Source organism: Neomonachus schauinslandi, chromosome 7 (genome assembly GCF_002201575.2).
Source record: "Neomonachus schauinslandi chromosome 7, ASM220157v2, whole genome shotgun sequence".
NCBI lineage: Eukaryota > Metazoa > Chordata > Mammalia > Carnivora > Phocidae > Neomonachus > Neomonachus schauinslandi.
The window spans coordinates 38,478,134-38,495,538 of record NC_058409.1 but is presented as its reverse complement, the minus strand read 5'-3'; the positions used below and the strand labels follow the sequence as shown (position 1 = coordinate 38,495,538).

At 36.9% G+C, this 17,405-nt stretch overlaps 1 protein-coding gene across 2 annotated transcripts in view; it reads left to right on the top strand.

Annotated features, from left to right (window-relative positions):
- Positions 1-17,405, top strand: part of SLC38A9 (solute carrier family 38 member 9) — a 79,754-nt gene that overhangs the window by 48,119 nt on the left and 14,230 nt on the right. For both annotated transcript variants that reach the window (XM_044916731.1, XM_021701817.1), the window contains one exon: positions 11,845-11,951. In XM_044916731.1, the coding sequence (XP_044772666.1) occupies positions 11,845-11,951 (107 nt within the window). The remainder of the gene's footprint in view (positions 1-11,844; positions 11,952-17,405) is intronic.

The window sequence follows — 17,405 nt, the reverse complement described above, 5'->3', positions numbered from 1 at the left end:
TGGGTGCCTGGGTGGTTCAGTTGGTTAAGCGTCTGCCTTTGACTTAGGTCATGATCTCAGAGTCCTGGGATTGAGCCCAGTGTTGGGCTCCCTGCTGAGCGGGGAGTCTGCTTCTCCCTCTGCCTGCCACTCCCCCTTGCTTGTGCTCGCTTTCTTTCTCTCAAATAAATAAATAAAAATCTTTAAATAAATAAATAAAGCAAGCCTCTGTCATAGTCCACAGGTGCTATATGATCTGACTCCTGGCATCCTGTCTGCCATCATTCCCTGTTACTTTTCCACTTAGTCCACTCCAGCCACACTGTTTCCCTGCTGTTCCACAAGAATGGCAAGCACACTCCTAGCTCAGAATTCTTGCACTAACTTTTACCTATACATGAAATGCCCTTGTCTTTTCTTAGGTATCCACATGGTTATTATCATTAGAGAGGCCTTCCCTGGCTTCCCGCCCACTCCCACTTCATAATGGCTTATTTTTCTTTAGAGCTCTCATCACTACCAAATCTTATATGCAAGTATCCCTGGTTATCTATTAAGTTCCTAATTCTAATAATGAGTTGAAATATTAAGGGGTATCTATTATTCTAATCTATTTGGTTCTTGAGTTTCAGATAGAAAGTAGCAGAAGTTAAGAAAACAGAGGACTTTGTAAAAATGTTTCTTAATCTATTTGGTTCTTGAATTCGAGAGTGAAAGCTCAGTTGGTAAGGAATACCTGTATTTTTTTTAACTTGTGTATCTGTCGTCCTTAACAAGAATGTTTTAGCTCAGGCGCCTGGGTGGCTCAGTCATTGGGCATCTGCCTTCAGCTCAGGTCATGATCCCAGGGTCCTGGGATCGAGTCCCACATCGGGCTCCCTCCTCGGTGGGAAGCCTGCTCTCCCTCTCCCACTCCCACTGCTTGTGTTCCTGCTCTCGCTGTCTCTGTCTCTGTCAAATAAATAAATAAAATCTTAAAAAAAAAAAAGTTTTAGCTCCTGAGAAAAGGGATGTTCTTTGTTTTTGCTTTCTGTACTTCTGTATTACTCTTGTATCCCCAAGGCCTATAATAATTCTGAGGGCATAGTGAGTAGTCCGTAAACAATGTTGAATTAATAAAGGTGTTTATCCCTACTCCCTCCTGAATCTCATTAAAGCAATAGTGAAGAGGGGCACCTGGGTGGCTCAGTCGTTAAGCATCTGCCTGCAGCTCAGGTCATGATCCCAGGGTTCTGGGATCGAGCCCCACATCGGGCTCCCTGCTCAGCGGGAAGCCTGCTTCTCCCTCTCCTGCTCCCCCTGCTTGTGTTCCCCTCTCTCGCTGTGTCTCTCTCTGTCAAATAAATAAATAAAAATCTTTAATAAAAAAAAAGCAATAGTGAAGAAATAAATGTAAAAACAAACACAAAGAGACTATAGATGAGACAACAGCAGACAAGAGACAGCAATAGATTGTTAGATACTGGAAAACTGGTAGATGGTTAGACTGACAGCAAAGCAGAGAAAGCTGAAATTTAAGTACCTGTAGAGAGGGATTCCATCACAAAGGAGAACATTTTGAGCTATACATTGAAACCCTAAGTATTTAGAGGCATTTGGGTCCCTCCGAAAACAAGAGTAAGGAAAAGAGCTTAAAATGGGGAGAATTCTTTGCAAGTTTACATCAGGAATAGGTAGATAGTTAGATTATAAACCCTTTTTCCCACCCTTTGTTGTATGTGGAGAATCTGACTTCTGAGCCTAACTCAGTTTCTTCCATCACTTGCTAGGTTGAGGGGGAAAAAGGGTTTAGTCTGAAAATAGAGACTAAGTGAAAGTGTTATGCTGAGTGGTAAGACTCTCCTCTCTCCCTGTATCCCTCCAATTCTCTTTTCTTTACTCTTTGGCTCTCAGAATGCTGACAGCATAGGATAACAGAGGATTCTCCTCTGGAGAAACTGACAAGTCCAAGAGAAAAGACCTAGAGTCTTGGACATTTGGGTTCTACCAAAGAAGTGGCAGGTACTTTGCTTGTATCAGACCATTTAGATGTTTACTAAGTATACATTTTTTTTGTGCTTCAATATAAAGCACCAAAGCATATGTGCTTCGATATTAAAAAAAAAATAGGCAAAGATCACTAGATTTTTGTGGAAAGCCTCTTACATGAAAACAAAACTCAGTCAGGGGGGAAGACCTTGAAAGGAAAAGAGAATAAGAGGGAATAAGAATAAGAAAACTTGCAAAAAATTACCGTCTCGAAATGACAAAAGAAAGTGATATATCCATGAAACAGTATTTGGGTGCCAAGGAAGGAAAGAAGGAGGGAGGTTGGTCTTAGAAACCAAAAATATAATAAAAATTAAGAATACAAAGAAAATTTGGAAGATAAAGCCAACTTCCCAAAAAGTAGATTAGGAATCCTGGATGGATGGAAGAAAGGAGGGAGGGAGGGAGGAAAGAAGGAAGGAAGGAAGAAAGAATAGAAAAAAGGTAAGAAAATTAAAGCATTAATCCAGGTAGCCTAATAACTAAAAATAGTTCCATGGAATAGAGAGGAAATGAAGGCGGGGGAGGAAATTGCCAAAGAAATAATTTAAGAGGTTTCCTGCTAACCAAAGAACATCAGTTTCTAGAGATACAAGTCCCTAAAATCCACACTGAAGCATATCATCGCAAGATTTCAGAACACCATGGATAAAGAGAAGACCCTGAAAGCTTCCAGGGATGAAGAACAAGTTTACACAAAAGGTCTGGAGTCAGAATAGTCTCAGGCTTTTTAACAACTCCTAAAACTAGAAGACAGAAGAAGTGTCATGAAGGTCTCAGGATAAGTTATTTTAACTTAAAATTCTAAATCCCACCATACCCTAACTCAAGTGTTAGAGTACAATAGATATTTTCAGAAGGTAAAGTCTCACAAAATTTTACCTTCCATGTACTCTTTCTCACAAAAAAACCCCACAAAAAACCCTGCAGAATGTATTCCACCAAAAAGCAGTAAATCACAGAATCCTGAGAGTAGTGGTGAAGGGCTATCCTAGGAAACAGCTGTGCAGCAGGCCTAGCAAGCAACCTGCCTAGATCACAGCAGCAGACAGACAGCCCCAGGAGGCATTTTTTCAAAAGGAAAATGAAATGGAAAAGATTATTTGATGTGTTGTATAGAGTAGGATTTTTTTTTTTAAGATTTTATTTATTTATTTGACAGAGACACAGCAAGAGAGGGAACACAAGCAGGGGGAGTGGGAGAGGGAGAAGCAGGCTTCCCGCGGAGTAGGGAGCTCGATGTGGGGCTTGATCCCAGGACCCTGCGATCATGACCTGAGCTGAAGGCAGATGCTTAATGACTGAGCCACCCAAGCGCCCCATGTATAGAGTAGATTTTTACCTTTCTTTTGGAGAGTTTGGGTAAAAATTAGTGTTAAGGAGAGAGGCAACCAAAAAGAAAATACCTCCAAATCTCTCTAAACCTCCATAAAAACAGGCCAACAAAAGTATTTTTATATAAGAAAATATAATGATAATACATTTCATGGCTTAACTGGGAATAATACAAAATAATCATCAAAATTAAAACACTGAATATTTATTTTTACAAAACCAAAATTAGAATTAAGATTATATTGGGGGGATAGGGGATGGGAAAATGTGAGCGGTGGTAGTAACATAAAAGGTCAATGGATTATGTCTAAAATTTTTAAAATAAAGGAAAAGGAATATAAGCATATTAAATAAGATAGATTATAAATTTAAAGTGTGCTGAATAGTTATAAGAGGTATAATTACCTCTAGGGAACAGGCTTCAGGATGGGAGGTATGAAGCAAGAGAATGCTGTTTTTTGGTGGAAGCCCTGTAATACTTTTTAACAATTAGTACACATTTAGGACTACGTTTTTAAAATGAAAAACTGTTAAATGCTTTGAATCTGATTTCAGAAAGACTTCAGACACTGATCTCCAAGGATTATGCAGTGATTTGCCATTTGTTAGCAGCATCGTGTTCATCTGCAACCAGAAAAAATAACTTTCTAACCACATATGCTTTAAATAGTTTTGTTATTAACTTTCCATTAGGAGCAGACTACATTCTACCATGCACTCACTGATACTTAATAATGCCTCCAAATATAATGGAATTTCTGTTTTCATATTTTTTTACATGTAAGCCCTATCATTTTTTTTTGTTTTTGCTTTTGAACTTTTTATTGAGGCATAACATACACATATAAAAGTGCACAACTCTTAAGTATACAGTTTGATTTTCACAATGTGCCAGATACCCAGAACCAGAGCAAAAACTAGCACTCTAGAAGTTCCTCTCATTATGCCTACCAGCTGCTGTCTCCCTGCAAAGTTAACCACTGTTCTAACTTCTAACCCCAAAAGTTGGTTTTGTCTGTGTTTTGTTTTGTTTTGTTTTTAAGTCATGTAAAAGAAATATAGAACATATGTTCTTTAGTGTCTGGCTTCTTCCAGTCAACATTAAATTGTGATATTGATCCATGTAGTTGTGTACATTTGAAGTTCATTCTCATTGGTATTTCATTGTATAACTATACCCACAATTTGTTTATCTTTTGCTGTTCAAGGACGTTTGTCTCCAGTTGTTTAGTATTATGTTTATTGCTGTACTCTATTCTTATACATATTTAGGGTGAAAATATGACAGCTTTCTCTTGAGTATAAACCTAAGAGTGGATTTGCAAGGTCAAAGGGTATGCGTATATTCTGCTTTGGTTGATATTGCCAAATGGCATTCCAAAATGGTTGTATACTTTAAATGGGTGAAGTGCATATGAATTATATCTCACTGAAACTGTTGAAAAGAATCTCAGGTTTTTAAGAAAATTACTCAGTGGGGCGCCTGGGTGGCTCAGTCGTTAAGCGTCTGCCTTCGGCTCAGGTCATGATCCCAGGGTCCTGGGATTGAGCCCCGCATCGGGCTCCCTGCTAGGCAGGGAGCCTGCTTCTCCCTCTCCTTCTACTGCTCCCCATGCTTGTGCTCTCTCTCTCTCTCTGTCAAATAAAGAAATAAAATCTTTAGGGCGCCTGGGTGGCTCAGATGGTTAAGCATCTGCTTTCGGCTCAGGTCATGATCCTGGGGTCCTGGGATTGAGTCCCACATCGGGCTCCCTGCTCAGCGGGGAGCCTGCTTCTCTCTTCCTCTGCCTCTCTCTCTCTCTCCCTGTCTCTCATGAATAAATAAATAAAATCCTTAAAAAAAAAATCTTTAAAAAAAATAAAAAAGAAAATTACTCAAAAAGAGTTTTTGTTGGTTAATTGGAAAAAGCCAGATATTTACTCATTCTAATTTGACAAGTTAAAAACAACACTGGTATCACCAGCCATGGTTAGAAAAGGATCGATTAACAAATTGCTTCAGAAAGCATTTAGAGGTAATAGAAGTTGATTGCTCTGAAAGACAGGAAAGATCAGCTATACTGAAGGGAGCTTATTGAAAACTGAAAGATCTTAGCAAAAAGCAAAGTCATTCTGAAGAACAGTTTAAAATAGAATTTTGACCACTTAAATGGCTGCAGTCCTTTATTCTGAATATAAAGGAATACCTCTGATTATGTGCTATACATTGTCAAAAAGAGATGTGGCTCACTACCCTCCAGGATCTTACAGTTGAGCAGTAAGATCAATTTGTGAATTACTGATCATGTCTAGAGATAAATCTAAGAGACAATAATCTAGGGGGATTGCATGCAAATAAAAATTAGAAATCAGAGAAGGTTTCTAAGGACCTAAAGGAGTTCTTTAAATGAAGAATTGGTGGAAGGGATATATGCCAGCTCAATAGAACAACATGTTTAAGCAACAGTTAAGGCCTGAGATAACACGACCCATTTAGGAAATTACAAGAATCTGGGTTGCTGGAGTGAAAGAATACTAGTTGGGAAGTGATTGGAGATAAGGATAAAGAGGCCAAGTCCCAATCATGAAGAGCCTTCTCTTTTAAGCTAAAAACAACTTTAGTGGCACTGAAACACTCCTTCCCCTTTATTTAAGGCTGGCTGAAGTAGGAGATAGTTCTCTATGACTCCAGGACATCAGTAGGGTAGAGGAAAAATAGTCCTATAATTCCCTGCCTAAAAGTAGGGTTCATAATGGAGCTGCTACGGTCAAATGCATAATAATAATGGTAATGGTAATAATAACAATAATAATATAATAAATTGAGGTCAGAGGTTCTATAGCCTCATTTATGCATTCTCTCTGCACCAACAGAATATGTAGAAAAGCAGTGTTAATGAAAATACTGTCAGACGTGAATGTGCTAAAGCACATAAAACTGAGGTAATAATTGAGAGGTGGGTGTGGCTGATCCAGTTTGTATATTTTGGGCTCCTTTAACATAAATGAATTGACCATGTATGTCTGGGTTTATTTCTGGGCACTGTCTTCTGTTCCAGTGATCTCTGTGTCTCTTTTTTGCCAGTACCATACTGTTTTGATTACAATAGCTTTGTACTGTAGTTTGAAATCCGGGATTGGGCTATCTTCAGTCTTGCTCTTCCTCAAGACTGCTTTGGCTTTCAGGGTCTTTTGTGATGCTATACACATTTTAGGATTGTTTGTTCTATTTCTTTGAAAAATGCCATTGGAATTTTAATAGGGATTGCATTGAATTGCTTTGGGTAGCATGGACATTTTATTTTATTTATTTATTTATTTTTTTAAAGATTTTTATTTATTTATTTATTTGACAGAGAGAGACACAGCGAGAGAGGGAACACAAGCAAGGGGAGTGGGAGAGGGAGAAGCAGGCTCCCTGCAGAGCAGGGAGCCCTATGCGGGACTCGATCCCAGGACCCTGGGATCATGACCTGAGCTGAAGGCAGTCGCTTAACCAACTGAGCCACCCAGGCGCCCAGCATGGACATTTTAACTGTAATAATTCTTCAAACATGGACATGGAATATCTTTCCATTTATTTGTGTCGTCTTCAGTTTCTTTCATTACTGTCTTATAGTTTTCACCTTACAGGTCTTTCACCTCTTTGGTTAAAATTGATTTTTAAGTACTTTATTCTTTCCTATACTATTGTAAATGGAATTGTTTTCTTAATTTCTCTTTCTAATGGTTCATTGTTAGTGTATAGAAGTGCAACAGATTTTTGCATATTGATTTTGTATCCTGAAACTTTACTGAATTTATTTATTAGTTGTAACAGTTGTTTTTTTTTTTAAAGATTTTATTTATTTGATAGAGACATAGTGAGAGAGGGAACACAAGCAAGGGGAGTGGGAGAGGGAGAAGCAGGCTTCCCGCAGAGCAGGGAGCCCGATGTGGGGCTCGATCCCAGGACCCTGGGATCATGACCTGAGCTGAAGGCAGACGCTTAACAACTGAGCCACCCAGGCGCCCCAGTTGTAAGTTTTTTGGTGGAGTCTTTAGAGTTTTCTATATATAATATAATGTCATCTGCAAATGGAGACAGTTTTACTTCTTCCTTTCCGATTTGGGGGCCTTTTATTTCTTTTTGTTGATTAATTGCTGTGGCTAGGATTTCTAGTACTGTGTTGAATAAGAATGGTGAGAGTGGGCATCCTGTCTCTCATTCCTGATCTTGGAGGAAAAGCTTTCAGCTTTTCACTGTTGAGTACTATGTTGGCCATGGCCTTTATTATGCTGATGTACATTCCCTCCATACCCAGTTTAGAGTTTTTATCATAAATGGATATTGAAGTTTGTGAAATGCTTTTTCTGCATCCATTGAGCTGATCATATGATTTTTATCCCTTGTTTTATTAATGTGGTCTATATGTTGATTGATTTGTGGATGTTGAACTGTCCTTGCATCCCTAGAATTAATCCCACTTAATCATGGTATAGAATTCAGTTTGCTAATGTTTTGTTGAGGATTTTTGCATCTATGTTCATCAGGGATATTGGCCTGTAATTTTCTTTTTTTATAGTGTCCTTGCCTGAATTTGATATCAGGATCAGGGTAATACTGGCCTCATAAAGTGAGTTTGGAAGTGTTCCCTCCTCTTTTATTTTTTTGGAAGAGTTTAAAAGGGATTAGTATTAGTTCATCTTCATATGTTTGCTAGAAATCACCAGTGAAGATATCTGGTCCTGCCTGGACTTTTCTTTATTGGGAGATTTTTTATTACTTATTCAATCTCCTCACTAGAAATTGGTCTGTTCATATTTTCCATTTATGATTCAGTCTTGGTAGTTTGTATGTTTCTAGTAATGTATCTATCTCTTGGTGTCTAAGTCCAATTTGTTGGTGTCCAGTTTGTTGGTGTTTAAGTGTTTACAGTCGTCTCTTATAAATCTTTGTATTTCTGTGCTATCAGTTGTGATGTCTCCCCTTTCATTTATAATTTTTTCATTTGAGTCCTCTCTCTTTTTTCTTGTTTAATCTAGCTAAAGGTTTATCTGTTTTGTTTATCTTTTCAAAAAAATACCTTAGTTTCATTCATCTTTTCTATTGTCTTTTTAGTCTCTATTTCACTTATTTCTGCTCTCATCTTTGTTATTTCATTTCTTCTACTTTAGGTTAATTTGTTCTTTTTTTCTCATTATTACTTGAGGTATAAAGTTGGTTTTTTTCTTTAAGATTTATTTATGTGTTTTTGAGAGAGTGAGCGAACGAGCATGAGCTCAAGCGGGGGAAGGGGCAGAGGAAGAGGGAGAATCCTCAAGCAGACCCCCCACTTAGTGCAGAGCCTAACATGGGGCTCAATCTCAGGAACCTGAAATCATAACCTGAGCCAAAATCAAGAGTCAGACACTTAACCACCTGAGTCACCCAGGCATCTAGTTAGGTTGTTTATTTGAGATCTTTTTTGTTTCTTAATGTGGATGTTTATCACCATAAACTGACCTCATAAAACTGTTTTTGCTTCATCCTCCAAGTTTTGGTAAGTTGTATCCATTTTCATTTGTCTCAACATCTTGATTTCTCTTTTGATTCCTTCTTTGGCTCATTGGTTGTTCAGTAACATGTTACTTCATCTCCACATATTTGTGAATTTTCCAGTTTTTTTTTTTTCTGTAATTGATTTCTAGTTTCATACCATCGTGGTTGGAAAAGATGCTTGGTATGATTTCAGTTCTTTTAAATTTGTTGAGACATACTTTGTGGGCTAACATGTGATGTATCCTGGAGATGTTCCATGTGCACTTGAGAAGAATGTGTATTCTGTTATTGGATGGAATATTTTGTAAATGTCTATCAAGTACATCTGGTGTAATGTGTCATTTAAGTTCAATGTTCCCTTATTGATTTTCTGTCTGGGTGATCTATTTATTGTTAAACATAGTATATTGAAGCCTTCTACTATTATTATATTGCTATCTATTTCTCCCATCAGATCTGTTCATATTTGCTTTATGTACTTAGGTGCTTCTATGTTGGGAGCATAAATATTTGCAAATGTTTGATGAGTTGATCCCTTTATTATTATATAATGACCTTTTTTGTCTCTTGATACAGTCTTTGGTTTAAAGTCTATTTTTTTGGATATACATATAGCCCTGCTTTCTTTTGGTTTACATTTGCTTGGAATATCTTTTCCCGGCCCTTCACTCTGAGTCTGTGTGTGTCCTTAAAGCTGAAGTGAGTCTCTTGTAGGCAACATCTGGTTGAGTCTTGTTATTTTATCCATTCAGCTACTCTTTTTCTTTTGGTTGGAGAATTTAGTCCATTTACATTTAAAATAATTTTTGATATATACAGTGGCTAACTGAACATAATATTAAAAAAAAATACTCCTTCTAGAAAGTCATCCCAAGGAAATCATCCTGGATGTGCACAAGAAAAAAATAAATAAAATAAAGTAATTATTGATAGGTATGGACTTAATACTGTCATTTTATTAATTGATTTCTGGTTGTTTTGTAATTCCTTTTTTCCTTTCATTCTCTTTTGCTCTCTTCCTTTGTGATTTGATGACTTTGAATTCTTACTAAAGAGTTTTTCGGTTATTGTTCTGCAAAGAATAAAGTCATGTAAATAATAATTTTATCATATTTCCAAAAATGGTACCTCTCTTACTATTATATAAATATAATTCTGATTATTGATCTGAAGTGATCAATGTATCCTTATATGCCCAGTGTATTAAGAGTTGGTTTTGGCAGTGGGGCTCTGGCTGGCTCAGTCAGTAGAGAGTGCAACTCTTGATCTCGAAGTAAGTTCAAGCCCCACATTAGTTGTAGAGATTACTTAAAAATAAAATTGTTTTAAAATTTTTATTTTTTTAAACAGAAGTGGGAGTTGCCCCCACATTTTATTTTATTGCTTAGATGTAAAAAAAAGTTAAAAGATTATAGACAGAAAAGGGGAAATTTTTCCTGAGAAAAATTTTTTTGTTTTATTTTATTTTATTTTTTTTAGAGAGCATGTGTACATGGGTGGGAGGGGTGGGTGCAGTGGGAGAGGGAGAGAGAGACTCTTAAGCAGGCTCCATGCCCAGTGCAGAGCCTACCACGGGGCTCGATCTCACAACCCTGAGATCATGAGCTGAGCCAAAACCAAGAGTCAGACATTTAACTGAGTGAGCCACCCAAGGCACCCCAGAAAAATAGACTTTGAATTGCTTCTGCAAATGAAAATTTAGATGAAAGCTAATAGACCAACAAAAACTTAATGGAAAACTAAAGTATATAATTTTTAAACTCTTACATCCTGATTTATTTCAGAGCCAGTGCTTGCTTCTTAGTTATTCTTATTTCCTTTCCTAAATACTATTGCAAAAATCAGTGGACTTTCTTTTCTTTTTATAACTAAGGAATCCCTTGAGACAGGTTGTTCTTCACTTTTGCCACCTACTTTGCCTAGATATAGCACTGTTTTCATGTAAATCTTGGTCTTATTCTACATAAAAGCAGTTTTTCATTTTTGTGTTAGCAAACCTCAAAGACAGAAATTGGCAGTGCTTTTGAAATATTTATTATTTTATTGTTCTTATTTCATATTAACTTTGAATTTTTTTTTTTTAAAGATTTTATTTATTTATTTGAGAGAGAGAGAATGAGAGAGAACACATGAGAGGGGGTAGGGTCAGAGGGAGAAGCAGACTCCCTGCCGAGCAGGGAGCCCGATGCGGGACTCGATCCAGGGACTCCAGGATCATGACCTGAGCCGAAGGCAGTCGCTTAACCAACTGAGCCACCCAGGCGCCCCTAACTTTGAATTTATTATTTGAATTTAGAAATTAGAAAATTTAGAGATAATCACTATTTAAACTTTTGTGATTATTCCTCCAATCCTTTTTCTTAGCATATATACGTATATATATACACACACAAACTTTTAAAAATAAATGTAAAATCATACTATACATGCTATTTGAGTCGTTAACATTTGCCATAGCATAAAACCTTTCTTTAGAACATAATTCTTATGTACTATATACCACAGAGCAATTATATCCTAGTTTAACCATTCCCCTCTGTGTAGACATTTGTTATTTCTGTATTTTTAAGCAGTGCCTTTTACATTAGCCCTTGAAAAATGTTAAATGACCAATTCTCCCTTTTTCTGATTCCTTTTCTAAAGGTGTTTTTCTGGCAAATTCAGGTATTAGAAGAGGAAGACCTTTAGAGTTCTAAATTTGAAACCTGCTGTGCCACACACTAGTTGTGTGACCTCAAACAGCATTAACTGATGTGAAATACCCTCACAGAGTAGTCATTTCTTAATTCCTTTTCTTTCCCTTTTCAAGTACTTTGCTCAAATATAATGCCAGCCTTGAGGAACTTTGTAAAGACATTTTAATATTCTTATTCCCTGGATAAGGCAGAGGCAACTAATTTTTGGCAGTCAACTTTTGGCTACTAACATTCGTTTTCTGGCTGTCAGTTTTAATGTATTGTGGTTTGTTTTTTTTTTTTTTTTTCACTCTCTTTTTCTCCTAGAGATAAGATTTCAGTTTCCACAGCTGACTGGAGTGCTTACCCTTGCTTTCTTTATTCATAATTGTATTATTACACTCTTGAAGAACAACAAGAACCAAGAAAACAACGTGAGTAATCGTCAGAGGAATTGAATTTTGTTATTGGATCTTAATTCTTAAATTTAAACCATAGAAGTAATCAGCAAACTTTTTCTGTGAAGGTTTAGATGGTAAATATTTTAGGCTTTGTGGGCCTTATGGTCTTTGTTATAACTACCTAACTCTGCTTCTGTGTCATGAAAGGAACCATAAAGAGTATTTGAACAAATGGATGGTGGCTATGTTTCAAGAAAACTTTATTTACAAAAACAGACAGCAAGCCAGCTTTCATCATGGACCATAGTTTGTCAACCCCTGCTATAGAGTAATCACTAAAAAAATGAAGAGGCATAGCTAATAGCCAACAGTGGTGATACAATCTTTTTAAAATACCCAGGTTATCTAAAAGATTAAAAAAAAGAAACAAAGAATAAAAAGAAAAACAAAGACTAGATGGGACAAACTGAAAACAAATAACAAGATAATAGATTTAAACCCAATCATACTGATGATAACTTTAAATATAAATGGTCTAAATGCTGCAATTAAAAGATATCAGAGTGATTAAAAAACAAAACCTGACTACAGTTGACCCTTGAACAAGATGGGGGTTAAGGGTCCTGACTACCTCATCCCCCACTGCCGCAGTCATAAATTCATGTGTAACTTTCCCCCAGAGCTTAACTCCTAATAGCCCACTGTTGACTGGAAGCTTTAATGATAACATAAACAGTTGATTAATACATATTTTGTATTTTTTATATATTATATGCTATATTCTTATAAAGTAAGCTAGAGAAAGGAAAATGTTACTAAGAAAATCATAAGAAAGAGAATGCATTTACAGTACTGTACTGTATCTATTGGAGAAAATCTGCATTTAAGTGGGCCTGCACATTTCAAACCCATGTTGTTCAAAGGTCAGCTGTGTACTTGAAATATAAAGATATACCATGCAGACACTAAACATAAGACAGGTAGAGTGGCTGTTTTAGTATCAGACAAAGTCGACTTCAGAATGAGGAGTATTAACAGAAATAAAGAGCAACAGTACATAATGATCTTTAGGGATCAATCCCTCAAGAAGACATAATAATCATAAATATATATGCACACAGGGACAGAGCTTCCAAATAAATGAAGCAGCAGCTGTCAAAACAGAAAGGAGAAGTAGACAAATTCACTATTATAATTGGAGATTTCATTACCCCTCCTTTAATCATTGATGGAATAGAAAATAAATAAGGATATAGAAAACCAAAATAATATCAACCTACTTGATCTAATTAACATTTATAAAAGTCTTCTCTCAAGTAACAGGTGAATGCGCATTCTTTTCAAATGCTTATGGAACATATACCAAGATAGACCATAGGCTGGGAAATTGAATAAATCTCAATAAATTTAAAAGGATTGAAATCATACCAAGTATGTTCTTTGACCACAGTGAAGTAAATTTAAAAATCACTAATGAAGAAATTTGGAAGATTGACAAATACTTGGAAATTAAATAGCAGCCTCCTAAATAAGCAATGCATCAAAGAAAAAATCACAAGAAAAATTGGGAAATACTTTGAGAGTACTAAAAATGACACAACATAGCAAAACTTATGGGATGCAGCTAAAGCAGTGCTTGAAGGGAAATTTTATAGCTGTGAACACCTACACTAAAAAAGAAGAAAGATCTCAAATCAATAGCCTAACCTTCTACCTTAAGATACTAGAGAAAGAAGAGTGAACTGAACCCAAAGCAGGTAGAAGTTAACCAGTTACTTGTGGCCTTGTCTGCAGATTTTGAAATCAGTTTGATGGCTTCTAACCATGTAAACAAAAATCATGGTGAAGCTCTAATAGAGGTCTATACAATTGTTACTGAAATACAAAGAAGAGTTCACTGTGCCTGGGGATTCTGAGAAGACTTCAAGTAATGTGTGGCAGAGTCATTATGAAGGCAAAAATCCTTCTAAGGAGAAGGAAGTTAGCTCTCAAATTAGGGCAAGAATATAAATCAAACTCTACCATTTTCATGTTTACTCTTACGTAGTAACACATCTGGCATATTACCTGTGAATGGAGTTAGAATTAGGTTAATCTAGGGGCGCCTGGGTGGCTCAGTTGGTTAAGCGACTGCCTTCAGCTCAGGTCATGATCCTGGAGTCCCGGGATCAAGTCCCGCCTCGGGCTCCCTGCTCAGCGGGGAGTCTGCTTCTCCCTCTGACCCTCCCCCTCTCATGCTCTCTGTCTTTCATTCTCTCTTTCTCAAATAAATAAATAAAATCTTTAAAAAAAAAAAAAAAGAATTAGGTTAATCTGGATTTTCCAAACTCTCTAACTTGGTGACCTTCAGATTTTTCAGATGTAAAATAGCATTATTTGTTACCTACATCTCAGGGTTTTAATCACAATTAAACATTATAAAACAGGAAGGGTATTTGACATGCTGTGGTGTATAGTAGCAGCTAGAAATTTTTTGTTTCTATATCCCTCTTACCTTCTCTCCTTACATTTAGACTATGGATCTCTCACCTAACAGGAGAAAATATTTTCCCCTTCAGATTCTTTCCAGTGCCTTAAAACTGATTTTGCAATAAGAACATATTAACTGTTCTCCAAGATTTCTTCCTATAATGCTAATAATGGATCCCTGGAAAAATACGTAATGAACCATGTCAATTCTTATCTTTTCTCTCATCACTGCACTAGATTTTAATTTTATTTTTCAATTTTATTTTTTTACAGATTTTATTTCTTTGAGAGAAAGAGAGCATGAGCAGGGGGAGGGGCAGAGACAGAGAAGCAGGCAGAAATGCAGGTGGAGAAGCAGGCTCCCACTGAGCAGGGAGCCCTACAACACGGGGCTCAATCCCAGGACCTTGAGATCATGACCTGAGCCAAAGCCAGACGCTTAACACACTGAGCCACTCAGGCGCCCCTAGATTTAGTTTTTATCTGGAAATGTTTAGTCTTATTATACTTATACTTTTGTCATAAACAGTTTTAAATCTTCTGAGGGAATAGGAAGAAAGTCTTGTTTATCCTAAGTAAGCATTTGGAACTTTGGGATATAAGGGGAAAATGAGCATATACTTTTAAATCTCTGTACTTTTAAATCCCTTCCTCCTCCTTCACAAGTTCCCTCACTCATTGTCACTTGAACAAAGCTACCTACACGAAGTTTTAGGAAGTTTAGAAAGATAGTGGAAAATACCTGTTTCGTCTTCACAGGAAATAATGTATGTCTCATTAATAATGTATTCCTTGGTGCCATCTAAATCACCTGTCTACACTAATCAACTTTTCTCTTAGACCAACTTAGACCAAGTTACGTATTGGATCATTCTATCCATAATAAGGCTCTGCTTCTCAAACTTCACCACTAAAGTCTTCTAATGACAGAGAATACCTCATATACCTGGGAATCTGCAGGTGAAGAACACAATTTCATTGAAGTCTCATATTTCATCTTAAGTATGCATGCACATTTTTACTGTACTCTGAATTAGTTTGTCTTAGTAGAAAAGTCTTAAAATAATGAGTTAAATGACAGGCAAACCTCACTTTACACAGTTCCTATATGTATGACTTTCAGTTACTGTGGTTTAGTTAAATTACCTCAGTCCCCCAACAACATGGTTCAAATTCCAATTACCACAGGATTTGAAATTTGAGTACTTACATAAAGTAATAGCTACCTGCCCTTCAATTCACAAATCACCACATAAATAACAGACATATATCATGATCTGTTACCAATCACATCACGTCTTTCAAAGTCTCATTGATTGGTCACTACACATCTGTCATTCACTTTACACACAGACTGCCAAGTGGACAGTTAAGTTGTCTCCTTTTTACCTGGTGGTAAATCCACATAATATTTTACAAAAATGGGAAATCGAGAGAGAAAATTGACAAAGGTGAAAGTGCAATAATGAAATAAAAAGTGAAAATGCTGGAAATGAAATTTGAATGAAACTTAAATGAAATCATGGAATAAACCTCTGCTTGTGGAAAGGTAGACATTCAAGAGACTCTGAATGTGCAGCCAGAGAAATCTGGGGACCTGGGGAAGGTCAACTTATCAACATGAATGAGGAAAGTGGTTGTGATGAGAAGAATGAAGTTGTCCCCAGGAAGTGGCACTATCAGAAAACTTCACATTGAAAGAATTCTGAGAAATACTTCACAACTTTGAAGGCACAATGGATGAAGTGATGGAAGGTAATGCAAACTTAGAAGAAAGGAATATGACAGTTCACTAAGGCATGGAAAAGATGCTTGCTCTGTATTGTAATTATACCATGAGAAGGAGGAAACAATTCAAAGTGCCCTTGGTAAGTTTTTACAAATTAAAAAAACCACTTTAATTCTCAATGTTTCTGATGTTTTAAAATAATATATTAGGGCACCTAGATGGCTCAGTCGGTTAAGTGTCTGCCTTCGGCTCAGGTCATGATCCCAGAGTCCTGGGATTGAGTCCCACACCGGCTCCCTGCTCAGGGGCTGGGGGGGTCTACTTCTCACTCTCCCTCTCACCCTTCCCCCTGCTCATACTCTTGCTTGCTCTCTCTCTCTCTTACAAATAAATAAACTTAAAAAAAAATAAAATAGTATATTAAATAAATAGTACTTTTGCTATTGTTTTCATTTCCTTATACATTTGTAACCAACAGTGAGAGTTTTTAATGTTTCGACAAAAATTGTTAAAGGTCATGGAACAATTTTTCTCACAGATTATTATGATCATATCACACATTTTTTTAACAAATGATAATTTATTGAAATAGTTGGTGTAAATATCTATAGTAGTGACTTCAACCATTCGATACTGATGGAAGTAATATGCTTAATAATCTCTGAAGGACTGTGCAAGTCAGTGAGTGGCTTGTGATTCCTTGTCTAGAACTGACTTTGGAAAATCTTAGGAATCGTAGTACCTTCAGCCCAAGGAGTTTAAATCGCATAGTGATTCTCAGAGTCTTGGTGGGCATCCAAACTCATTCTTTTACTTTGATATTCTTTTCCTGTGTGCCTCTGATGAAGTCAGCACAGATTCTCCAGGGCATTTACATTCAGTGAATCCCCACTTCGGGTTTTACGGGAATCTTTCTGGTATCTGTAAGCCATAGCTGCAGTGCACAGCTTTCTGACCAACTTGTTCCTGGGTGAGAGCAAACAGCAGTGAGGCAGGAGCAGGTGGACCCCAGCTGTGCTGCAGCTGCCACCACATCTTCCTCAAAGAGGTGTCCAGGCAGTTGTAGTGTCAGACTACTATGAAAAAAAGAAGACGGCCTCTCCTTAACTTTGTGCTTCCTAAAACTCTTAAGTAGAATCGCTTTTCTGGAAATTCATACCAGTGTATCTGGAGATGTGCATTCCGCAGTGAGAGAAGCTCGGGACCGCATGGAGAGATAGACATTTCAGTTTATGGTCTTCCAAGGATTGCAGGGAGATTCTCTGCCTTTCTTACTAGAACACTCAATG